Genomic DNA, 25,060 nt, shown 5'->3' with positions numbered 1-25,060 from the left:
TAGACCGGGTGGCTCCCTCAGGAATCTCTCAGGAGTAGGCCTGGCCAAGCTAACTGCCTGGTGCATTTGTTAGGTAGAGGACTTTTTCTGTTTTGAGAATTGACCCTGAAGCAGCACTGATTGAAAGTGTTGGTGCCGAGTCACCCGCTGGGGCATGGGCACCCACCAGTGGCCACCCCTCGTACCTTTCTGATGTGACGTCTCAAGGCTTGGACTTAAGTTGCTCCCTCTGTCAACAGCCTTGAGCTGTAGGCCAGCCAGGGCAGGCTGGGGTCGCTCTGCACCCCACATGTGTCTGTTCATTGAGCTGGTATCCCTCTGTCGCAGGTCCATCCTCCAGCCTGTCTCAGTTCCTCTTTGAATAATTCAGCAGACTGGAAAAAGTCAGTTTATTCTTGCCTCCTTCTGCATTCATCTGCATTTTCATCTCATTCTATATTCTCTCCCTGGGCGTGATGATGGCTCTTTCTCTACTGTCCTAGTCACCAAGAAGCACAGACCTCTCTTCTGTCTCCGTCTCCTGCAGCCAGGCCTCATTTCTTGCACCATGAGTCTGAATGTAGTATGGGGGGTGGGGAGGGTATATGTTCATCCCAGCACTGGGGGCAGGTGCTTTCTTAGGAGTCCTGAAGGAGCCTGAGCAGAAGAGAATGTGGCCCAAAGTCCCCTTGGCCTCCATGGTGAGTGTGCTCATGTTGAGACACTTGGTATCACACTGGTCAGATCTTCCATCTCTGGCTGCCACTGTGGTCAAGGTCATACCGCTTCTCCATGAGTTAATGAAACATCTTGCCACAGTGGGGAGCGCCAGGTTCCCCCACTAGCTGTGCCAAATCCATCATCTTGGTATAGCCACCCAGTGACCACAAGTATGAAGAGCTCAGGAACTCATTTCTGTAGTTATGTGAACAACTGACATCCGCCATTCACAGATTCCTAGAACAGCAGGGCCTTGGACACCTTGTGTACCAGGTGGACTCCACAGGGACAAGGTCATTCTCTGATGGTCACATAGGGAATGATGAGGACAAGCAGGGCCCGGGCAGTGGCAAACATGGCTCTTAGGATGACATTGCATCTCACTGAGTGAGGGCAGGGCACAGTAGTTCTTAAAACATGGAACCCAGCCGGGCGGTGGTGGCGCACGCCTTTAATCCCAGCACTCGGGAGGCAGAGCCAGGCGGATCTCTGTGAGTTCGAGGCCAGCCTGGACTACCAAGTGAGTTCCAGGAAAGGCGCAACCCTAACGCTCAGGAGGCTGAGGCAGGATTACACAAATTCTCTGGGTCACCCAGAGATACATAGCAAGATCCTGTCTTATCACCAAAGGTGGTGGGGGGACACATACGGAACCTACAGTGGAGGACAAACTGGAGCAAAACAACCCTAAGAGTACGAAGGACACTTTGAAACTGTTGATGGCATTGATGGTGAACGGCAAATGTAATGTTTAACTTTAAAAAATGCCCTCTGTCATCAAGTTGATGTCAGGATCCTAGCAGGTGGCACTACGGGCATTGTTGGGCAGATGTGTCTCTTCTGAGGAAGAAGTACATCCCGAAGCTTTTAGGGACTGGGTCTCTGGTGTCTAAAAACAGGCTGTGTAAAGACCACACCCTGAAGCATGGGGCCGTGCCACCATCTGGGAGTCGGGGTGAAGGGTGTTCCAGCATCGTTGACTTCCTCCTTCTGTGTTTCTGGGTTTGAGATTCTTTTCACAAGTGTCGGGATCAAGGGGACCGAGATTGAAAATGGGCTTTTGCTCGCCCGGAAAAGGAAGCCTCCAGCCACAGTGCAGTGTAGGTGGAAGCCAGTCCTTCCTGTCTCACAGACCCAAGCCCTGAGTCAGGACTTGAAACAAGGGCCTGGGTTTGGTTGCCGTGGTGATGCACAAGCACATAAAACCAAAACCTTGTTTTCCCCTAAATGTCTGTTATCCAAAAATAAATCGTTCAGGGTTTGTGTGTTTCTATTTGTACGTGTGAAAAGCTAGAGAACAACCTTGAGCGTCACTCCTCTGGTGTCTGTCTACCTTTTAATGTGTGCATGTGTGGCAGAGTTTACCGTGTAGGCTAGACTGGCTGGACGGCAAATCCTGAGAGACAGGATCCACCTGCCTCCACCTCCCGGCTCTGAGGTTACAAGCACACCCCACCAAGCCAGGCTTTTTATGCAGCGTTTATAGCTCAAACCCTACATACAATCTTCATGCTTGCAAAACAAGTACGTTACTAACAGATGTATCTCCCCAGCCAATCCAGGTTTTTCTAGCCACCTAAAGCCCCGCCAACAAGAGCTAACTCTTGATGGCCCCTTCCCTGCTTCCCTGCGACTCTTAAGTGCAGCCTGACCAGCTAGCTGCTTCTTTGTCACTGAGGACACCAGGGCCTGCCCGGCACTCAACCAGCCCCTCATCCTGCTCTGTACCCCCGCCCCAGCCAGCTAGCCATGCCCTCAGCCCCCTCTCCCCAGTTTACCCAAGTGTGTCGTGATTCACCTCCCTGTCTACTGCCACTGCCCAGTTGGTACCAGTGCCAGCAGTGGGTAAGTTAATAAAGGAAACTGCTGTGGCTCCTTGCGTGGGCAGCAGCCACAGACGGATCCAGGTGTCGGCGCTACTCTTGAAGTGTGTCTGTGTAGGCCGCCGGGGGCCTCGCCTGTACTCTTCCTTTTTAAACTGTGCTGTTCTGCATGAGGACTTCACTCACAGTTTGCTTTGTCGGGGAGAGGATGCCTGTGCTTGGAGCTAAAAGCAACAAATCCGTTCCCCAGCCAGCATGCTCGTGGAATCCTGTGTGGGTCCCCCACTGGGCCCCCCTCAGCATCTCTCTGTCCTGCACACCACCAAATTCCAATTGCCTCCATGCCTGGGCCCACAGGGACCCTTTAGGCACTTCATCCGACCCCTGAGAAGACCACAGAAGCAAAGGCTCCTGGGCAAGACCTAGAGCTGTTCTGGTCAGTGTGTGAAGTGAAAAGGTTTCCACGGCCGCCTGAACACTGGTACTTTCTCTGCGTCACGGTGGTTTGACACCTTGGTTCTCTTCACGGGGTCTAATTCTGAAAGAGCCAGTTTGCCTAGTCCCAGGACGGCTGGATATCACACTGTGACCTATAGGGCCCTGCTGGAGAACACTGCCAGGCTGGAGAACCTGTCAAAAGAGGGTGCAGGGTCAGCGCCCACTTCCCGCCTCCAGCTTCCACTCATGCTAAGTGTTCAGTGGCAGGAAAGGGAAGGAAGGGAGGGCTGCTGTGGGTGAAGAGGGCCAATCAGCACACATTTCAACAAACTGGGGCTCAACAAGAAACAGACACAAAGGAGGCAGGGCACGCTGTTCTGTGAATAGAAAAGTGAACCCCAGCTTTATTTAACAGTGGGGTTCAGCGAGACTCGGCCGATAGGGTCTGTACACCCTGGTTCCTTCTTGTGCAGTCTTGTGTGACGTTGTGAGAAATGATCATGTGATTGAGTCTTGTGTTTGTTTTAAACCTCTAACTGATTTTGTTCCATTTCTGTATTCTGTTTTCATATTTTAATCATCATTATCATTGCTGTTCTGTTTTGTTTTCCGTTGCCATCCCCTTAAAAGTCGATTTATGTACCACACGCCTTGGCATTCAGGAGAGCCTACTCATCAAAGGTAGTGTCTCGTTCCCACTGGCTGGTCCTCGTTGCATGCCTGTCTGTGACTAACCACTTGGACCGCCCTGCTGGGCCCTGCAGCCACGTCCTCACTAACTGTCAGACGTGCATGCAGCTGTCACCGTCAAACCTTCTTCCGTTGTGTCACAGAAAGAGGAGGAGACAGTCACTCTTCCCTTGGCCGGAGTGCATGTCATCATGGGTCGGGGCAGAGCTGCCCCTGCGGGTCTGGGTAGCCCAGCAAGGGGTGGTCATCACCTCCACTCTGAACCATCAGGGCACTGGGATGCTAGAATGCTCCTTACAGACCGCCTTCCACCTGTTCACTTGACCTACTGCTATCACTGAGCTCCTTGAGGAGAGATGATAAGTCTGGACCCAGGTTGAATGTAGACGTCTCCTTCGCAGTCAAGAAGGTCTCTTGGTTTTTTAGAGGAAATGAGGAGGGTCTCACAAAAGAGGACAATCCCCCACTCACGCTTCTCAGTGGCTGCCCAGTGTGTCCTGTCACTGAATGCTTGCGAGTGTGGTGGACCATGTGTACAGGTTCCTGGGACCTCCGTCACTGTCTACATGGGACTTGTCCAGGGGCCTCCTCCAAGCTCACAGGCTCCACCCCAGCTACCCTGCCCGGTCATTTCCACCCTTAGTCTCCATGACAACCGCTGCCTCTGCACACCCAAGCATTCACCGCCACTGTTCCTTTTTCCACCTGTGTTAGTCTGGATTCACTGAGATGTCAGATGGAGGCATCCATGTCCTCGCCCCTGCAGATGTTAGCTACTTAGACCCTATGAGCCCTCTCACCTGGAGAAAGTAATCCCAAACAAGGGGGAGAAAGAGCCCTCACTTTCCAGACCTTTTCTTGTTCCTGTCTGCCTCAGAAATAGGAGGCCTAGGGGAACATTTTACTGTGGTGTTTTTGTTTTTATCATCACAGTGCCTTAAACAACCAGGCACACCAAGTGGTGGTGTTGCACGCCTTTGATCCCAGCACTCAGGAGACAGCGGCAGCGATTCTCTGTGAGTTCGAGGCCAGCCTGGTCTACAGAGTGAGTTCCAGGACAGCCAGGGCTACACAGAGAAACCCTGTCTTGAAAAAAAAACAAACACAAACCACACACACGCTTGCTTACATGGCAATGACGACCTCAGCGCCAAAGGGGTGTGTCTGTCTGAGGTTTAATCTGCTAACACTCATTCCACATTAAGCCTCTTGGCCCTGTCACGGAGGCGAAGTGTCTCACGTTGAGGTCTCTAGCCTCGCCTCAGGAGAGGGCGTCTGCACCTGCCGTGCCCCACTGGCTGTCAGGCAACAGCTCCCACGTAGGCCACAGTCCCCATACCCTTGCCAGCTTGCCGCCCAAACCAGCCTCCACCTGCATGCTGCCCGCTCAGGAGCTCTCTCTCACCCTCTCTAGCCCAGAACCTACACAGAGGAGGAGCTGAGTGCCAAGCTGACCCGGCGTGTGCAGAAGGCAGCCCGGAGGCAGGCCAAGCAGGAGGAGCTGAAGCGATTGCACCGAGCCCAGGTACACACCGGCTGGGGGGCGCCACATGGGGCGGAAGTGAGGCGGCATCATCCCGTGCCCCCACAGGGGCCCATCTACAACCCAGGTACACACCGGCCGGGGGGCACCACATGGGGCGGAAGTGAGGCGGCATCATCCCGTGCCCCCACAGGGGCCCATCTACAACCCAGGTACACACCGGCCGGGGGGCACCACATGGGGCGGAAGTGAGGTGGCATCATCCCGTGCCCCCCACCGGGCCTCATCTACATCAAGGAAGGTGTAGACACCAGGGCAGAAGCAGAGATGGCATTCATGGCTTCCAAGACAACAACCTCCAAGTACTCCACCTTCATGCTCTACAGAGGCCCCATCTTTGAGTTTCCTGGAAGCCTTAGTCTAGAGTAGATGTAGAATCAGCAAGTTCACTTGTAACCGTAGTGTCAGGGGTCAGTTCGTGGCCCTGACCTCTGCTCAGAATAGTCTGCGACTTTACAGGGAAAGCTCAGAAGGACCTCTGGTTGTCAGTTTCCGTCCTCAGGCTTCACAGCCTAAACCGGTGGCTCTCAACCTTGGGGTCATGACCTCTTCATAAGGGTAGCCTAAGACCATTGGAAAACAGATATTTACAGTATGATTCATAACAGTAGAGAAATTACAGTTATGAAGTAACAGTGAAATAATGTTATGGTTGGGAGTCACCACATGAGGCGCTGTCTTAAAGGGTCGCAGCATTAAGAAGGTTCAGAACCACTATCCTAGACTGTCCTAGACTCTTCTAACTTATCAAAACGGAACTTCTAATCACTCCATCCAGTGTTTTAAGTCTTCTTACTGTAAAGGTTTAATGAAACCATTTTGAAATGCTTTTGAACTATTCCAGGGAAAGATAACAAGCCCCAGGACCCAACTGCATGCACTGGCACACCACACTGACTGTAATGCCCCTTTCAATGTCTTGACAATGCTTCTCTTTCTCCCCCCGTGGGTCTGCGGCTTGGTTCTCCTCCTGGGAACGGGAGGTGAGGAAAGGCTGGGAGCTTACGCTCTGTCTCTCGGTAGATCATCCAGCGGCAACTGGAGCAGGTGGAGGAGAAGCAGAGGCAGCTGGAGGAGAGGGGCGTCGCCGTGGAGAAGGCTCTTCGAGGAGAAGCAGGTACTGTCTGGCCTCCTCTGTGAGGAGGCTTGTTCTCAAGGAGAGAGCCTACCTTCCTTCCGGGGGTGAGCCAGATGGGCATCACATCTTCTGGAATTCAGCTCCTTCTCTATCAGGGTTTTCTGAGTTCTTGGCATCATCAAGGTCCGGTGCTTACCTATGTTTGGGCAGCCCAGACACCCAGGCCTGCTCCCCAGCCCATTTCTCAGCTTGCTGTTGCCATGCAGAACAAAATCCCAGGCCCTGTCACCTGTTGGTGGCAAGCCCTGGCTTTCCTCTTCCTCTCCCTTCTCCTCCTCCTCCTCCCTACCATTTTCTCTAAAAGAAAATATCAGGGAATGAGGGAGATTGTCCCTCAAGGAGCCATCACAGAACTGCACTGAACAGGCCTCAGCCTGCTCTTCCGAGTCTCCTCCTGTCCTCGATTCCCTGGGCTCCCTCCAGCCTAAGCTGCACAGCCACAGAGCCTGCATCCTCGCCCGCCCGTGTGGGGTTTCTGGCTGCCCTTGCACTCCAGTTTCCCTGGGTGAGCCCAGGCTTGTGTCCACCAAAGGCCGGTCACTAAGAGCGGTGTCACAGAGATTTGGGCCTGTGATAAGCTCTTGTGGCATAGGCATGGGAAGCTGTTACAAGGGCTATGTGGTTGGAGCCTGCCTGGCTTGGCACAGGTGGGTACAGAGAAGATGAGGTGTCTGAGCTGTCCCTGGGTCCAAGGTCAGCCCAGCCTCAGGCATGGAATGATTGACCTCTGCTTCCCCAAGATCCAGTCCCTGGATGGGGACCCTCTTATCTGGCCTACGGGCTCAGCATTCATTCTGTGAGGCGACGTAGAAGGAAGGGCAGGGCCTCTTGTTTTTTCCTTCTAGACACAGGAAAGCAAGCTGGTACACCTCCTGGGCAGGCAAGCTAAAGAACCAGCAGGAGGTCAGGCGGGGCCAGCCATTGCCTCATAGACCACGTGGTCTAGCCTCGGGTGTGGGCCTGGTGTCAGCCATCCAATTTGTAACTGGAGTTCCCAATAGAGGAGTCAGGGCCGGCACAGAAGCAAACCTTCCTTCAGATGACCCTCAGGTGAAGACGTGTGTCAGCTCAGTGATGACCCTCAGGTGAAGATGTCTCCTGAGAGAGAAGGAAGAGGATGTGGCTGTTTTGGGGTTTGTGCCTCACCGGTTGCTGGACCTAACGCTTGGAGCCCATGCTACTAAAGGGAGTCCAAAAGCTTAAGTCACATTGTATCCAGCTAGTTAAGAAGACTGGCTCCCACGCCAAGCAGTGAAGAAGAGATTCACCCACACATTTGCTTGACTTCCCCATGAGCCTGTGTCTCCGCCAGCCTGCAGGCCTCCCCCTGCCCCACTTCCTCTGACTGATCTCCTCAGTGCAGCCTGAGCACTGGCGTGGGTTAGCCCTCCCTCTGGAGATCCCTGGCTACAGAGCTGTAAAGTCCTGTCCTCCACTGCACTCTCCATGCACAAAAGTCCAGAAGGGGACCTGCAGCGTGCCTCTCACCTTTCTCCACATTACTTCAACTAAGGGACAGCCATGTCCCTCAGCAGTAGCTGGCAGTCCTGTCTAGGTGCATGAGCTTATGTTCGTAGTTTCCCAAAGGCGCGCTGGCTCTTCCCCTCACAAGGTTCAGAGGCTCAAGGAGAGAGCCGCTTCGGTTGATGGTTTCTGGAAAGTGCTTAAGGTTCCAGTCAGCTGGAGTCTGTTCCTATTCCTCACCACTCCTGTAAAAACTGTCACTCCAGTTGCCACCAGTGAGCCAGAAAATGATACCATTATAAATAGACGGAGAGGCCAGAGAGATGGCTCAGCATGTAAGATCTCATACTGCTCTTACAGAGGACCAGAGTTCGGTTCCCAGCACCCATACACCAGGCAGCTCACAACAATCTGTAACTCCAGCTCCAGGGAAGCTGTCTCTCTCTTCTGGACTCCACAGACGTCGGTATTCACATTTACACACACACACACACACACACACACACACACACACACACACACCCCAAATTTCTTCTAACTCAGTGGTTTTCAACTTGCTTTGGCAGGAGAGCCCATTGTACACAATTGATAGTTGAGGCCTAAAACCCAAAAGAATTACTTTCAATGTCTTTTAAAAATTGAAAAGCCACGCACACACAAACTGGAAAGCCCATGTCCCAGTGAGAGCTGCAGACGTCCTAAAGCCTCAGTTCCTCCTTGAGCGGTGCTGAGGCCACCCCCGCAGGAACATGTGGTTGCTCTAAATAGAGCCTTTTCTTTTTAGCGGCTCACCAGGAAACCCACGGTGTCTGCAAATGTGACGGATGCTCACAGACAGAGCAGTTGGCTCACTGACAACAATTCATATTCTTTATACAACAAAACCAAGCACAGGGCCTGGAGAGATGGCTCAGCACTTCAGAGCGCGTGGTGGCCGTGCAGGGGACCTGAGTTTTGTTCCCAGCACCCATGACGGCTCACAGCCATCTGTAACTTCAGTCCCAGGGGATCCAACACCCTCCGCAGACACCAGGCATGCATGTGGTACAAGTACATTCAGGCAAAACACCCATACACATAAAATCAAAATAAGTCTTTAAAAAAATTATAAACAAGAAGCTCCCAAACATAAAGAGAAACCCCAAATGTGCTAATATATGCTGGCGTGATATGTCAGCCATCTGAAGGACTGTACCAGCAGTGTGCTCTGAAGTCATCATCTCCTAAGCCTTCTCTCGGATCCCTGTACATCGGTACATGATCTCTGTCATTGCCAGCGGGACTTGAATTACCTTCTTACTAATATATTTATGAGAAGTGCAAAATTCTTGGACACGAAGCAAAAGAATCTTAGACCTGAGAGCCCACAAAAGCAGCCTTACTGGAGGTCTCGAGTGTGTCAGAAGTTGTCATGTGAAGTACTTAAGCATGGTGTGCACTAGTCTTCAAAAGTTCAGAGTCACTGTGGACCCCTGGAACCTCTCTTGAAGAGCCCTAGGGCTCGACAGACGTGTTCTAGTCCAGCTCCTGACTATAGGCAGATCTTTGCACAACCCCCTGGACCAGAAGGTGAAACTGCCTCTGAACGTACACATCCGCCTGTGGTGCATTGGTATTTCCAAATACATTCTTTTCCTTTTCTGACACTTAACACTCCATGCCCAGGGCTGGTCTAGTGTCAGTTCCCAGTGGCCTTGTCCCTTCCTGGCAGAGAGCGCCTTGGAGGCTGAACGTACATGGTACCAGCACCTTTCTCTTGTTTCTCATCCCATCCCACTTGGCCTTCTCACTTACCTGCTGAGCAAGGAACACCACGGCTTCTAACAGCACAACTCAACTCCCTCCCTGAGCTCTAGCAAGCTGGCCAGAACCTGCCATCCTGTCTCATGTGGTGGTCTCAAGCCTCCATTGCTGTCAAAGGGGTCCCCCTTTGTTAGCCAAGATGCCCTTCATAGAAGAGATCTGGTCTGGAGTTGCCATCAGGTAACCTGTATTTGTCGAAGACTTCTGTATATACAGGCTGGGCGGATTGGCTCCAGAGCCCTGGAGACCAGGGCAAGGCTGAGACTTGTGGCCTTCTTGTCCTGGAATCCGAGGGGAGCTTCTCTGTTTCTAGAACTCTGACTCAAGCTTAGAACCACTCACTGGACTAGCTTGAACACGAGCTGGAAAGCCACTGGAGGGAACTCAGCTTTCAGACATATTCATCCTTAAAAGAGAAGGTTGTGGTTGCTGGGATCAGCATCCAGATTGTGAGGTTAGAAAAAGACAGACATTTTGGTGTACTGTGGGCCCCTTTATGATTCTGGGCCCTAAAAACTGCCAGCTCGGGACCCACCTGCTGCCAGCCCCCCTCTTCGCACCATAGGCACATTAAGACAAGACACTGCTGGACAGCTCCAGGAGCTGAAAAGCCAGAAAGTCCTGTGGCCAGCAGCCTCGGCATCTAGGGTGGAAATTCTGCCAATGTCCCAGCTCATTTCTTACCTTGAAAGAAAAGGCTCTCTGAAGATGGGGGCCTTCATCTCAAACCCATTCAGCGAAGGAAAGCATGCTCACCACTAATGGAGTCACTTGCAAGTTCCTTGGTTTCCAAAGCTTTCTTTTTTCTCCCTTAACATCCACATCTTGAAACCCTTAGCTTGGAGCCTTTAATATTCAGAAACTAAGTAAGAACAGCCCCTGGTCTGCCCTTAAAACCTTCTTAAATCACGGGTAACGTTGCCTTCCAGCACGGTTGGCGGTCACAGTAAAGCCAAGCCCCATCCTCGCTGAGTCGAGGTGCGAACAGGAATCTCCCTGATGTTGGCCGGCAACTCCATTCATAGTGGTGTTTGGTTCACACACACACACACACACACACACACACACACACACACACACACACACCCAGTACCACGAGATGCAGAGATGGCCTGTGTGTGTGCATGCCATGCTTTCCAGACATGCACGCTTTGCCAGCTGCTCCACTGGGCTCTCATGTTTTCTATGTGTCATGCGTTGGATAGCTTTTGGGTCGGGGTGGCAGCAGGGTCATCTTATCCAATAACTCTGTCTTCACCACTTCCTTGTTGTAGACTATTGGGGAGAGTCTAATTACAGTGGCCTCATCGACTTGCACCTGGGTGGTATGTATAGCGTCATCCACTGCTGGCACTAACCCCGAGACGCCCTTCCCTCTTGTTCTCCATCCCAGTCCTTGCTCACAACAGTGAGAAAAAAAACAGCCTGATAACCAAATGGCAAAGCACAAACCCTTTTCCAGGTTCAGTGTCAGAACACTTGCCTAGAGTGCGCCAGAAGCCCTGGGCTCCAACCTCGGCACAACCGAAAAGCAGCAGCGACTGTCGGGTCCTTTCTTCCGTGTGTGCCACGGAGGGAGATTTAGGATGGCTCCTGATGCTTGACGTTTTTCTAAATTTTTATCTAAAACAAACAAAACCTACGCCCCCTGCTCCACCCGCCCTGCATCTGCACCCCAGTTCCCTTCATGTTCTGCTGCTGCTGGGCAGCGGCTCATTCACACGCAAGTCCAGACTTCCATTCTGAATCTCAGCCCTTACCATGTACAGGTTTCACATCCCCTGGGAGGCTCACTGCCCGAGGCACTTACAGTGCAAGCGTGGGAGCCGGAGTCAGCGAGAGAGCGCTTGCCTAGCACGCCTAGGAGTCCGTCTGCAGCAGCTAGAGATGAAATATGTTTTAAAAATTGTAAAATAATGAACTCAGCTTCCATCCTTTTCGCTTGGGAGTGTCGTGTAGTCCCTAGAGCACGAGAAAGGCTGGAGTATGCCGTCTCTGCCCAGAGTCACAAGACTTAGCACTTAGTTCCATCCATAATGTCCCTTCCTCCCCGTGCCCTGGGGCTAACTTTGCACTGACCCACTGATCACTTGGGACTTACTAGACATGCAGATTCTCAGACAGCAGCCCACACCTTCTGGGTCAGAAACTCCACAGAGGAGGCCTGCGTGCCTAGTCTTACAGACTTGCCAGCTGATTCTGATGCCTCTCAAGCAGGGGAGCCCTGGCCACGTGGGGCTGAGTATTTGCTGTCATCCTGAACAGAGCTCAGCAGAGAAATGGCCAGTCTGGAATCATGCTCCTAGACTCTGAGCTGCCGTGTTTCCAGAAGAGCGAGTGTCCAGCCCCGGGTTGTCTGGTATAGCAGGGCAGTGGCGGCTCTCCTCTTCTCGGTCAGGTGTTCTGATCTCTTCACCCGCCCCTGGGGCTTCTGTGCCTCCTGAAAACAGAACTGCAGGGGAAGATAAGTTTTTCCCCACCCTTCCCCATGAGAGAGACACTTTCTGGCCTACTCATTTAAAAACCATAGTCAAGCCATCAACATGGCTTCTCGGGCATGGGTGTTTGCTTCCAAGCTGGACAACCTGGGTTCAATTCCCAAGACCCATGGTGCAAAAGGACCAGCTCTGACAAGTTGTCCTCTGGCATCCACACCCTTGCCATGACATACATGTCCTTCAACAACACACACAAACAAAATAAATGCATTGTTTTTAAAAATCAGGCCAAGCTAAGTTTAGTGGCGCACACCTTTAATCCCAGAACTCAAGAGGCAGAGGCAGGTAGAGCTCTGTGAGTTCAAAGCCAGCCTGGTCTACATGCTGAGTTCCAGGCTGCCATAGCTACATAGTGAGACCCTGTGTGCAGTAGGTCATGCCTGCAATCTTAGCACTGGGAAGCCTAAGGCAGGAGGATTGACAGGAGTTTGAAATCAGCCTAAGCTAATATGAGACTGTCTCAAAGAAAAAAAAAAATCCCCAAAACAAAAATATATAGAAATAAAAACCAGAGCTGGGAGACGAATCAGTCATCTCAGTCAATGCCTGTCATGTGAGCATGAGACCTTGACTTCCATTCCCCAATACCCACATTAAAAAAAGAAAAAGCCAGGCATGGTGATGTACACTCTAATCCCAGTGCTCAGAAGCAGAGACAAAGGGTTCCTGTAGTTGGCTGTCCAGCTAGTCTGAGCTCCAGGTTCAGTAAGAGACCCTGTCTCAAAAACTCAGGTGGTGGGCCTGTCCTTGGTTGAAGGTACTTGCTGCTGAGCCTGATGCCTCAGCATCAGGTTAAGTGTCTGAACCCACGTGATAGAAAGAGCCAACTCCTGCAAGTTATCCACTTTTGCCGTGGCATGTTCATACCACCTCACACAGTAAATTAATTAATATAATAACAACGGGCTGCAGAGATGGCACACTGGATTAGAGCGCTTGCTGCTCATCCAGAGGACCCGGGTTCAATTCCAGCATCCATGAAAGGCAGCTCACAACCACCTGTGGCTCCAGCTGTAGGGGATCTGACACTCTCTTCTGGTCTCTGTGGGCACCTGTACACGTATGCACAGACAGGCACATGTACACATAAATAAAAGTAAATAAAATTTTAAAAAGAAAAATAAATGTAATAATAAAAACATTAAATAATGTGGTCAGTGACTGAGGAAAACAGCTCCTGCCAACCTCTTTCCTCCACACTCCCACAGTCACCTACATGTATACCACACACACACACAAGTAAGTAAAATAAAAGCCAGGCCTGGGGGTGTACATGTGTACACATATGCAACATGTACACAAACGTGAGTAAAGTGAACCCAGAGCCAGGTAGGGCACTTGTTCAGCACGTGCCTAGAAGGTAGGACCCTGGGCTCCTGTGTAGGGGGCAGGAGTCAGCCTCTGCCCTCTTTGTCCCTAGTCTTATACGTCCAGGAGTCTACTTGGCCACAGGCCCCTTTCAGTGTCTCCAGCTTCTGGGGTTTTGGGGGGCTCCCACCCATGGTCATTGATGCTGAAAAAGGGCTGACGCTTGCACCCCAGTTAACAGACCCCGTCTTGTCTAATACCCGTCTCCCTTCCTCGCCTATTCCTAACAGTTCCCTAAGGAATGTCCGTGTCGATTCTGAGGTCATCTCCACATGTGAAAACATAACTTACGTTCAGGACATTGTGGAGGGAGTGGTCCAGACCCACTTCCCGCCACATAACCCACCCCTCCTGCTTGAGAGACTGGCTTTTGCAGCATAGACTGTCTGTGTTATGTCTTGAATGTTGTCCTTAACCCACTGCTCAGGTAAGGAAATGCAGTGGACCGTTGTCTGTGGCCCCAGACCCCGAGCTCTAACCTTGGATTTAGTGTGCCAGGGGATTCTGGGGTGAAATGGAATGAGCAGAAAGAAGACTCTTTAAAACCCCTCTCCCCGAGTCAGACACCGTCTGCCTGTGCTCCCCATTCCAGACCCTCATTGCTTCTCGTCAGCCATTCTGATTTGCCCACGGCACCGGCTCCTCGTGGCTTCTGCTCCCATGTAGGCAGACACTACTGCCTAATGAAGAACGATGCACTCCTCTCTGAAGAGAGGCACTTGTGTGCTCCAGCAAAGAGCCAGGGTCACCAGGCCCTCTCCAGAGAGGAAGACATAGGTGCCACAGTTGACCCTGTTCAGAGTCTGCTGGGGTTTTTTCTTCAGGCACATGCTTTAATATTCATTATTTGAGAAGTAATTGCCCTTTTGAAGTCTGGGTCTTGAAGTAGATAGAGAAGTTGGCTGGCCCTTTACCTCTGTTTCCCTAAAAGGCCACACAGAAATGTCATTTGGGGACCACAGCGTCAGTCTTACTGGAAACAGCTTTGAGCAGCACTTGGAGTGTTGGGAACTCCGTTCCTCACCTGAGACGTCCAGACTCGGATTCCTGCCCTGTGCTGGACCTGCTCACCACAGTACCTCACTGGAGTCCATCATAGCTCTTAGCCTGCCACATAAAAGCTTGAGACCCACATTAAAGTGTCTTTGCCAGGCACACAGGTTATCCCAGCACTCAAAAGGCAGAAGCGGGACACTTGCAAATTAAAGCCCCACCTGAACTAAAAAGAGACTGTTTGGGTTGTTTGTTTCTTTTTGTGTGTTTGTTTGTTTGTTTTTTTCGAGACAGGGTTTCTCTGTGTAGTTTTTGTGCCTGTCCTGGATCTCGCTCTGTAGACCAGGCTGGCCTCGAGCTCACAGAGATCCACCTGGCTCTGCCCCTGAGTGCTGGGATTAAAGGCATGCACCACCGCCTGGCTGTTTGTTTGTTCTCTAAGCCAATTTTGGGGTTGGGAATATGGCTCAGAGGCTCAGAGGCCCAGAGTCCAATGCACAATGCCAAATGAAAAAGAAAAGGTCTCTTATAGCCAAAGAAGTATAACAATTGACTTCCTTGACTAGCTGGGCCTTGTAATTTGAAAAGAAGTCATTAATGTGAGCCCGAGAGGAAGGGTCCTCACATGCAGAGCCCTTCCTGTCTTCCCCTGGACATGTTACAGGCGCAGCACAGCCCACCGAGTCTTGTTGCACTAGAGCAAGGGGACTGGAAATCTAGAGACAACCAAGTGTAGCTAAAGTTTTCCTGCCTGGCCCACAGTCAGGACAAATCTCTCTCACCTGCCAGTCCCACAGCCACTCAGACCCGACCAAGCAAACACAGAGACTTATGTTGCTTACAAACTGTATGGCCGTGGCAGGCTTCTTGCTAACTGTTCTTGCAACTTAAATTAATACATTTCCATTAATCTATACCTTGCCACGTGACTCATGGCTTACCGGCATCTTCACATGCTGTTTGTCATCGTGGCGGCTGGCAGCTCTCTGACTCAGCCTTCCACTTCCCAGCTTTATTCTCCTCCTTGTCCCGCCTACACTTCCTGGCTAGCCAATGGCCAATCAGTGTTTTATTTATTGACTAATTAGCAACACACTTGACAAACAGACCATCCCACAGCACTTCCCCCTTTTTTTTTCAAAAAGGAAGGTTTTAACCTTAACAAAGTAAAATTACATATAATTTGGGAATTTGGGCGTAGCTTCTCTTACTACTTCCTGCTGGAGGGGGACACTGTATCTTATGGGGACATAAAGAAAATTTAAGGATCATGGAGTAGTCCGTGAGGCTGTATCGTCTGAGCCAGTTGCCTTCAAACCATTCTGGATGTTGGATCATCCGGGCCTTGGTGTCATCGGAGACCTTTCAGGTGGTCTTGGCTGGTCAAATCTGATGTATCTTAATCTGGAACAAATCCATAGCCTTTGGCTTTCTGTGGGAACAAAAGCAGAGTCTCCTTTCCAAAGTAACATATCATTATAACCAAATTTTGAAGTCAAGGTACCTTTAAAATATGCATATTGGTTTAACTCAGCTTCCTTTATAATCAAATATCTCTCTGCAGTTAAGAATCCCAAAGACAACACAATCCAGATTCTCTGTGTAATATTCATCTTCACGTGGCTTATTTTTTATATTAATTTTATTGTCTCTTTAAAGACTTTATTTTTTTAAACTATGTATTTGTTTATATAACTGTATATATCACCTTTTTTGTCTCTTTCAAGCCTACGTATCTTTTACACACATTGTAAACTATTACATCTGAATCTGTCTTAATGTGAATCTATTGCTTTAAACTGCAGCAGCTGTGGCTGCTGGCTCCGCCCACCTCAGCTTCCCAACATGGCTGTGGTACTTTACCACCAGCTCTGGGAGCTATCGTGGGTCTATATGCTTTTATCCAAGCAGCGTGTAGCCCAGTTTTTGTTTTGTACTAGTAAAGGCTAAATCTACCACGCAGCTTAATGTGTCACTTGCTGAGGCCTCATTCCCACCATTCTGCAGGTCGAACACGCACACTAGGAACCCACCAGTAGCTCAAACTGGCAGCTGCTGCTCATTTGAGAGAGACAATTAGGAACTGTTTTTAGCTCCGTTTTAGAATCTTTTTTTCTCAGTTTTTAGGTGGAAACTCTTGCCACCACGTTGGACGCCATTTGTAGTTGGAGTTTTCCTGCCTGGCCCACAGTCAGGACAAATCTCTCTCACCTGCCAGTCCCACAGCCACTCAGACCCGACCAAGTAAACACAGAGACTTATATTGCTTACAAACTGTATGGCCGTGGCAGGCTTCTTGCTAACTGTTCTTACAGCTTAAATTAATCCATTTCTATAAGTCTGTACCTTGCCACGTGACTCGTGGCTTACCGGCATCTTCACATGCTGTTTGTCATCGTGGCGGCTGGCAGTGTCTCTCTGACTCAGCCTTCCACTTCCCAGCTTTATTCTCCTCCTTGTCCCGCCTACACTTCCTGGCTAGCCAATGGCCAATCAGTGTTTTATTTATTGACTAATTAGCAACACACTTGACAAACAGACCATCCCACAGCAACCAAGTCTTCTGAAAAACATAGATTAAAAATACACGTGAGCCAGGTGTGCTGGCACAGGCCTTTAATCCCAGCTCTCGGGAGGCAGAGGCAGGCGGATCTCCGTGTGTTCAAGGCCAGTCTGGTCTACAGAGCGAGTTCCAAGACAGCCAAAGCTACCTAGAGAAATCCTGTCTCAGGAAAACAAAGCCAAAAGCACATGTGTAACTTCTAATATTATAGACTCTTACTTGGCAGTCTGTCTCAGGGGGAAATGAAAGACTTAGAAATGTGTCATGGGATCTGGAAAGATCCTGTGGTCACCAGTGAGTTGGAGAGAGGCCTGCTAAGACCTGTTGGTCCCCTCCTAAGTGACATTCTCCCATTTATTCCCTTTCGTTGGACATTGATAGGTTCCTGCCTTTCTGGTCAAGCTGAACATTTAGCCTGGCTCAGTTTTTACTTGATACTTTGAAGTGTGTGTGTGTGTGTGTGTGTGTGTGTGTGTGTGTGTGTGTGTGTGTGTGTGTGAACTCGGGTGCACACACATCCCCGTGGATCTCAATTCTCACGTGTGTTTATGCACCTCACCAGCAGTTCTCCAGTCCAGAAGTTCATTCTGCACTGAGCTCATTAGCACAAGGTGTCTCCCGGCCTGTCACGTGCATGTCATCCGTGCCTGCATGCCAGCAGCCTCACCCTGGCTGATGCTTACACACTGAAGCATGGCATCGGCCACCTGGATCCCTGACCAGGGCCTCGGGGCTCGTAATTGCAGTGGTTGGGGAGGAAGCCCAGCTTGCCCTGCAAAGCCTTGCTTATGCATGGTGCTGGAAGGCATTGGTACTGACCAAAGAGACCTGAGGTTGGGGAGTAAGAACAGTTGAGCATAATCTCAGTCAACAAAGATTTTACCAGTTTTATACAAGACGGAATTGAACATAAACAAGAACCATTCTTCGTATACCAAGAAATTCTTCACTCCTAGGAAGAGCAGACCACTGGCATCAATGCCCTGAGTTCTAGCCCCAGCAACAAGAATAAAAAGAGGCCAGGCACATGCCTGTAATGCCAGAGCATTGGAGTTTAAGGCCAACCTGGGCTACCTAAGACCCTGTCTTGAAAGAGGGGAGAGAGAAAAGGAGGCTGGAGATGTAAGTCAGTTGTTAGGATGCTTGCCTGGCATGCGCAGAACTCTGGGTTTGGTTCCCAGCACTGCATGAATGGATTGTGGTGACTCAGTGCGCCCACAATCTCAGCACTTGGGAGGTGGAAGCGGAAAGATCAAAAGTTCAGGATCATTCTTGGCTGCATAGTAAGCTCCACATGAGACTCTCCCAGGATAATCAATTTAGTAGGCATTGAGTCCATGCTGGGTCACTTGGCAGTAAATATATCACATTGCTTTGAAACAAGTGAGTAGCCAGAATAGGCAGCAGCTGCACAGAGCAGGCTGGAGTCCTGGTGACGAAGCGCAGCTGAGAAAGAAGCATACTTCTCGCTGTCTCTGACACCTTCAGAGGCCACCAGAAGTGTCCCATGGTACAGAGAGGGCTTCCTGGAAGCTTAGCTGGAAAGGAGTACTCTATCCCTGGGCGTCCTTGACCTTGTGGATGAAAGTTGCTGCAGTACATCTGGAAGGGAAGGTGTGGAGCCACGCCCACCCTACAGAAGGACCGTGATTGACATCTGCAGGCTGCTTATTTAGACTGCACATTCTCACTTGGACAGAACTTGGCTCATAAAAAGCCCCTTTTTCTCACAGTATCTCTGGACAGTATGGAGCTGGTGTGTCTGAAATGTGACAGGCTGGGACTTTGGGGTCTGACTGTCAAGGGCTCTCCAGTTTTAAGCCTATGGTAGTGCTCCTTTGTCTCGGGCACAGGAGCCTAGGGGATGTCCAAGATGGATAGAGAGGTGAGGCCTGCCCCTCAGATTTTCTCTCAGCCCCAAACCAGCTCCCTGATGATCCCTTTCTTTTTGTCCAATCAGGAATGCTTTCCTGCCAAGAAGGGGAGGGGAGGGGAGGCACATCTTTAATCCCAGCACTCAGGAGGCAGAGGCAGGTGGATCTCTTGAGTTTGAGGCCAGCCTGGTCTACAGAGCGAGTTCCAGGACAGCCAGGACTACACAGAGAAACCCTGTCTCAAAAAAAGAAAGAAAGGAAGGAAGGAAGAGAGAGAGAGAGAGAGAGAGAGAGAGAGAGAGAGAGAGAGAGAGAGAGAGAGAGAGAGAAATGCTTTCCTGCTTTGGATTTTAAAGAAAATAGGGTAAATAGTAACCAGTACAGTGCTAGGCACAGGAGAGGTACTTCATAGATATTTCTTTGGAGTTTTGTTTCATTTGTTTTGAGAGAAGTTGTCATGTAGCCCAGGCTGGCCTCATGCTCACTGTGTAGTCAAGGATGCCCTTAACTTTTGACCCTCCCGCCTGTACCTCCAGGTGTTGAGTTACTGCATGCCGCCATGTCCAGATAGTCATTTCTCCCATGAATCATTCTCAGTCATTCTTGCCCTTAAAATAAGCCCATGGTCCTTTTAGGTATGTCTAGTTCCTTCTGGTATTAGCGACGTTGTAGAAGGGGAGTTAAATGTAGCCAGGCAGGACTGAGTGGCTGGATTGGAGATGGGGAGCCTTAAACCATCTCCCCTGACAGCCCATGCTGCCCCTGAGGGGTCCCAGCTATGAGTAGTCCAGATCTCTGTCTGAGCCCCTCCATGATGAGCACTTCCTTTCATGTAAAGGCAACATTAGCCCCTTCTCTGTCTCAGCCTTGCACTTAGAGCTCTCAGTATTGTGAGCAGTAAAAAGACTAAAGTGTGTTTTATCTAAGTGTCATTGAGTGCCTAAGCTCAGTGTCTTGCAGGTTGGCAGCTCAGTGGTAGAGCACTTGCCTAGCATGCTTCAGGCCCTGGGTTCATCCCCAGCACCACAGAAAAAGGCGGGGAGGAGAGAAAAGCTCCAGCAAACCAAGACATCTGTTTCTCACATGTCCATAAACAGCCCAAAAAAAAAAAAAAAAAAAGCTATCAAAACCATTGCCCCTGTGCTTTGCCCACACGCTCCGTTCAGAGTCTGATTTGGTATGGAATTCCCCATCGATTGGTTTTTCTGTTCCATTTCTTCTTTTTAAAATAGAACCTAGTAGGTGGGTTTTTTGCTTTGTTTTATTTTTTCTAATTATGAGTGATAGGTATTCATCATGGACATGTTGGAGGCTACAAAGCAAGTCATGTGGATCAGACCCATCTGAACACATCCTTCCGTTCGCCTGTTGTTATGGCAATCACTTTTTCTCCTTTTTTTAAATACCTGCTTCACCCGATGCTTTCTAATTTTATTTTTTTTAACTTCTGTTCTCAATATTGTTATCTCATTATACAAGGAATGTGATCAAGATACAAGGACCTAGGATCTATTGTGTGATGTCCAGAAACTAGTGTTTATATTTAGGTCTGTGTATGTATTTTAGTGCGCGCACGCGTGTGTGTGTGTGTGTGTGTGTGTGTGTGTGTGTGTGTGTGTGTGTGTGTGTGTAGATTTTCTGTGTCCTGGTAGTCAGCCCCAAATAACCACACACAGAGAGAATTATTATTAATTATAAATGCTCGGCCTATAGCTTTGGCTTGTCTCCAGCCAGCTCTTACAACTTAAATTAACCCATTTTTATTAATCTGTGTGCTGCCCCAAGGCTCATTTACCTCATCTATGAACTTCCTGTGTTGTTTCTTCTGCATCCTCAGACTCTGCCCTTCTTCCCAGCATTCTCTCTGTCCTGAAAATCCTGCCTAGCTATCAGCCAGTCACTTTTTATTATCAATGAGTGCAACACACTTTCACAGTGTACAGAAGGATTTTTCCACAGCGTGTGTGTGTGTGTGTGTGTGTGTGTGTGTGTGTGTGTGTGTGTGTGCAGGCACCTGCCTGATCTTGGATGTGCACTGCTTCCATATTGTGTCATATTGTGTCACTGTCCCTTGCTAAGGAGCACGGATGCCACTACACCATTCTAGCAACATTGCTACCTACTGGTGTCATTCGAGTCCCAGGAAGTGGCAGGGAGAGTTGATGGGATACTCACGGGATTCATCCAGGTATCTGAGCTGCACAGACTTTATGCCTCGCAGCCAAGCAGGCTTGAGTAGGTCTGCCAGCTCTGTGCTTGGAAAAGACGTGGGCATCAGCTCCTCATGGCCGCACCTGTTGAAATGGGTTAAAAGCACTTCACACACTCTGTCTGTGGCTTTGGTGTGGAGGTTGGACCCAAGTACCAGGTTTGCTGTGCACAAAGTGCTTAGTAGGACAAGGCTTGAAAGGAAAAAGCAATTGTGGTCCCTACATTTATCCCACTACAGTATAGAATGGCCAGTCCAGAGGGAGCTTGATGTTTCAGCCTGAGCCCTGTTCTCATCGTGGCCACCTCCCTCCCAGTTCTCCCGGGGCCTGAAGGCCTTACCTTCCTGGGGCTTCCTGTGTCCTATGTGTGCTCCTGTGGTTCTGTGATGGTCCCTTGATCAGCTCCTCTCCCTCTTCTTTGGTGCTCAGGTCTCCCCAGGGTCTGTAGACGCCTCTGCACACTGTCTCCTCTCGGTTGCCCATCACCGTTCTAACAGTAGCGTTGCTGAGTCGTGGACTGCCCTGTCAGCTCACCCCCTTTCGGTCTCACAGTCCACAGTGTGACACCATCCCTCAGCTGTGGGAGAACCAAAAGAAAAGGTGGTGGTTGGTTTTCCTTAGCCCCTGGGAGGGATGCTCCAGGCAATTAGAGGTCATTTCTGGGTGTTCATAGTTCCCCCAACTCCGCTGGTTCAGAATGCAAAGCAATGTATCTCCAGCCCTGCAGGACCATGACTAGGGTAAGATGCCGCTTGTGCAGACTCAGAGTTCCTTTCTGTGGGCATGACGGCCAAGGGTGACAGACCCTCCTTGCCCCTTAGAGTTATGGAAAAGCTAGCTGAACCTCCTCAAGCACACGTGCCCGTGGTGACATCTGAATCTGTTTTATGTAGAGTTTGTTGGTCACCTCAGTCACCTCCTGCACACCCAGAAGCAGCGTTGGCTGCATATTTACAAAGTCTGTTGAATGGAGGGAGGCAGGTCTACCCAAGGCTTGTGGGTGCTCCTTAGGAAGGAGCCCAGGGCCACCGTGTGACAATGTTCCGATGTCCCTACACGCCCTCACCAGCCACTGCTGCCTGCAGCCCGGGCCCGCTCTTGTTCGATTTCTGTGCTTGAACAAAGGACTTAATTCATTCGTAGACTTTGTTTCCCTGTTTCTGCTTCTCCATTCTTGTGGATTTTTTTTCTTTTCTTCCTGTTGTTCCTTTCTCACCTTTTCTGTTTTTGTCCTCTGCTTGTTTTTATTTCACCCTCTCCCGGTCCCTCTCCACCTCCAAACTCCTCCTCTCCCTCCCTCTTCCTCTTTTTGTCTCTCTCTGTCTCCTCTTCCTTGTTTGGTCCTTTTGAAGTTGAGCCCAGTGGCGGGACTCCACGGCGTAGACCTCTCTCCTTCTGCCCTTGCTGTGTCCAGGAAGGTAACGTAACCTCGCCCACTCATCCCCACTGCCTCTGAGGGGCCGCAGCCACCATAGTCCAACAGGGAGCCAAGCCCAGCAGTTGCTCCTCTCTCTGACTTCAGAATGTCATGAGTATGTGGCAGTTTCTTACAAGGCACAGTATCCCTTTGACTATCTAAGGGAAGATGGGGACCGAGGGAAGCCATAGAGCCTGCGGGCTCCAGCGTCTGCAGGCTGCAGTTCTCCTGTGGCTCTGCCTACCATTGGTGCTTGGGGTCGTGGGGTCGGTAAGCTCAAGGCCAGCATCCAGAGGGCCAGGAATGGGGCGGGAACCCCCTGTGGCAGCAGTTTGTATTGGCAGAGTCAAGGAATACTGTCCTTACAAAGACTGGTCTACACAAATGCTCCCCCCCCCCCCGAGTTTTGTTGTTTTCCTCCAGAGCAACCACTAAAAACAAACTTCTCTACCTTGTGTCTTGCTGAGTGTGTCTTGTTTTGTTTTAAGTTTGTCTGACTTGAAGTCTGTTGTGGTGATAAGATTATCATTGGCAAGGCATGTGGGCAGGGGAAGGGGAGTGTGGCCATGACTAACCCCTGCTAACCTCTTCTCTGCTCTCCATGGTTCTCACATCTGACCACCTACCCCACCACATCCCCCTGCTCATTGGCTGTGACTGAGCTCCAACATGGCTCATGAGCAGTGTCCCAGTGTCTCCCCGCACCGCCCCCCCCCCCGTGGAATTTGGGGTCTTTACATACTGGGAGGTGGGAAGGAGGGACGGACTTGCCACTCTGGACAGCTTGCATGCCTCAGGGCTTCATCTCCATGGCCACATGGGCACACTGTGCAGAGACGCTCCGGAAGGAATGCGTGGAACTGGGCTCTAGGCTGCTTTAAAGCCAAAGACCCAAGTCTATTGGAGCGGGGAAGGAGAGCTTGGGCCCCCAGACCTGTAGGCAGGCTCGACAGGCCGGGATGGAGGTGTCTATCTTTGAGAGTAGAGCTCAGGGCCAGGACCCCCCACGTCAGGAGCAAGGGTGCATGTGTGCTTGGCACGGTCTGATACTAACCCTTGCGTGCGTCAGTTCTGTCTCTGAAGTGTGGTCACTGGCTAAAGGCTTAGACTTAGGCCTGACATGTGTCCAGCATAGAGTGAAAGAGCTTGGCCTTTGACTAGCCTGAAAGAGTCGGGAAGAAGCAGGCTATGACACAAGATCAGCACCTACCTGAGGATGCTATCCATATTCTTGTGCTAGGGCACTGCTCAGGGCTGGACCATCCAACCAAGTTAGTGGAGGGGACTTAGAGGGTTCCAGTCTGACACCTCTTAACCTGAGGTCTGTGAATGAACTTCGGGAAGCCCTTGGAACACCCTGAATTCTGTATAAAATTACTGGATATTGGGATGGGAGTGTAGCTCAGGTGAGGCGTGGCCTAGCACATATGAGGTTCTGTGTTCCATCCCCAGCACACAAAAATAATACTAAAGGTTTATGTCCACGTGGGCGAAGAGCCACTGATACAGTGTGTTTCCAAGGCAAGGTCACATGAGCAGCTCTGTACACTGAACAGAAGGACTTTGTTATTTCCCGGGTGGTTTGATTCCTTAGGGAGTCCTTCCTCCATGCTCCTGCTGCATTTAAGCCTTGGGGGGTGACTACTCCTGATGGAGACTCGGTCAGTCAGATGTTGATTCAGGACAGCTCAAGTCAGCAGGTGCCCAAAGAGTAGGAACAGCTGCCCTCCTCAGCTCTGGGGTCTGCTGGTGACAGCCACCGATGTGCTTCGAGTCTACCGCACAGATTTTGCGGCAGTGTTTGTTGGGCAGCACGCTAAGAAGGGGTATGTGAGGGCAGGGGATGTAGCTCAGTGGTAGAGCACTCGCCCGGCATGCATGTGTCTAGGTGAATGCACGACGAAACGAAGTGGTATCTTCCTCGTCAGACTAGGAAGCAGAGGTGAAGTGCCCGGGGCCCCTGAAAGAGCCAGCTGCCCAGGATGAAACAGCGTTAAAAGAAAGTAACTGAAGAGCAAGGTGTAGAACGAGGCATGGTTGGCACACGTCCCTGCAATCTCAGGATGTGCGAGGATGGAGACAGGAGGATCAGGAGTTCGAGGCCAGCTTAGGTTATATGAAACCTTATCTTAAAGGCCAGGTGTAGTTTGTAAATATTCTGCTTCTCCTGTTTATTAGACTTTTCCTCCAAAGAGACCTCGTAGCGAGGAGAGAGCAAGTCATTTCATACACACGCACACCTGTGTCACTGAGCAGAGGAGTGTTAAGCTTGTCGGAAGGAATAGCACCCAGAACAAGGCCTGGGCAGGACTGATGGAAAGTCTAGGTCTGTCAGGCCCTGGGGTGGACACGATGCAGTGGCCTGTCGTTCTGTTGTCCCCTTCTCCCCGTCAGGGCTGTAGGCAAACTTTGGACCTGGCTTGGGACTGTTCCAGCAGCATCTTGCTTGGCTCTTTGCACATTTGCCCCAGTGTGACAATCCTCCTGGGCTGGGCAAACAGAGACCGTCCCCTTGTCTGACCCTCGGTCTCTCACACAG

At 50.6% G+C, this 25,060-nt stretch overlaps 1 protein-coding gene and 1 long non-coding RNA gene across 15 annotated transcripts in view; one reads left to right on the top strand and one right to left on the bottom strand.

Moving 5' to 3' along the window:
- The window catches only part of Mical3 (microtubule associated monooxygenase, calponin and LIM domain containing 3), a 211,163-nt gene that overhangs the window by 182,602 nt on the left and 3,501 nt on the right, over positions 1-25,060 (top strand). For 9 of the 13 annotated variants that reach the window (XM_052721450.1, XM_052721448.1, XM_052721446.1 and 6 more), the window contains 4 exons: positions 3,591-3,641; positions 5,065-5,175; positions 6,217-6,310; positions 22,457-22,522. In XM_052721450.1, the coding sequence (XP_052577410.1) occupies positions 3,591-3,641; positions 5,065-5,175; positions 6,217-6,310; positions 22,457-22,522 (322 nt within the window). Of the gene's footprint in view, positions 1-3,590; positions 3,642-5,064; positions 5,176-6,216; positions 6,311-10,872; positions 10,924-22,456; positions 22,523-25,060 lie in introns of all 13 variants that reach the window. The other 4 variants (XM_052721451.1, XM_052721455.1, XM_052721453.1 and 1 more) reach the window with 4 other exon arrangements.
- Positions 12,524-25,058, bottom strand: LOC128099500 (uncharacterized). Of its 2 annotated transcripts, none has more exons than XR_008214547.1 (2): positions 21,070-25,058; positions 12,524-15,889 (listed from the first exon to the last, which is right to left on the bottom strand). It is a non-coding gene; the product is annotated as an uncharacterized LOC128099500 (long non-coding RNA). The 2 variants fall into 2 exon arrangements; XR_008214548.1 differs by having other exon boundaries at positions 12,524-15,861.

Source organism: Peromyscus californicus, unplaced genomic scaffold (genome assembly GCF_007827085.1).
Source record: "Peromyscus californicus insignis strain IS unplaced genomic scaffold, ASM782708v3 Scaffold_6__1_contigs__length_162567912, whole genome shotgun sequence".
NCBI lineage: Eukaryota > Metazoa > Chordata > Mammalia > Rodentia > Cricetidae > Peromyscus > Peromyscus californicus.
The sequence above is the reverse complement of the archived record's forward strand: the minus strand, read 5'-3'. Positions and strand labels throughout refer to the sequence as shown.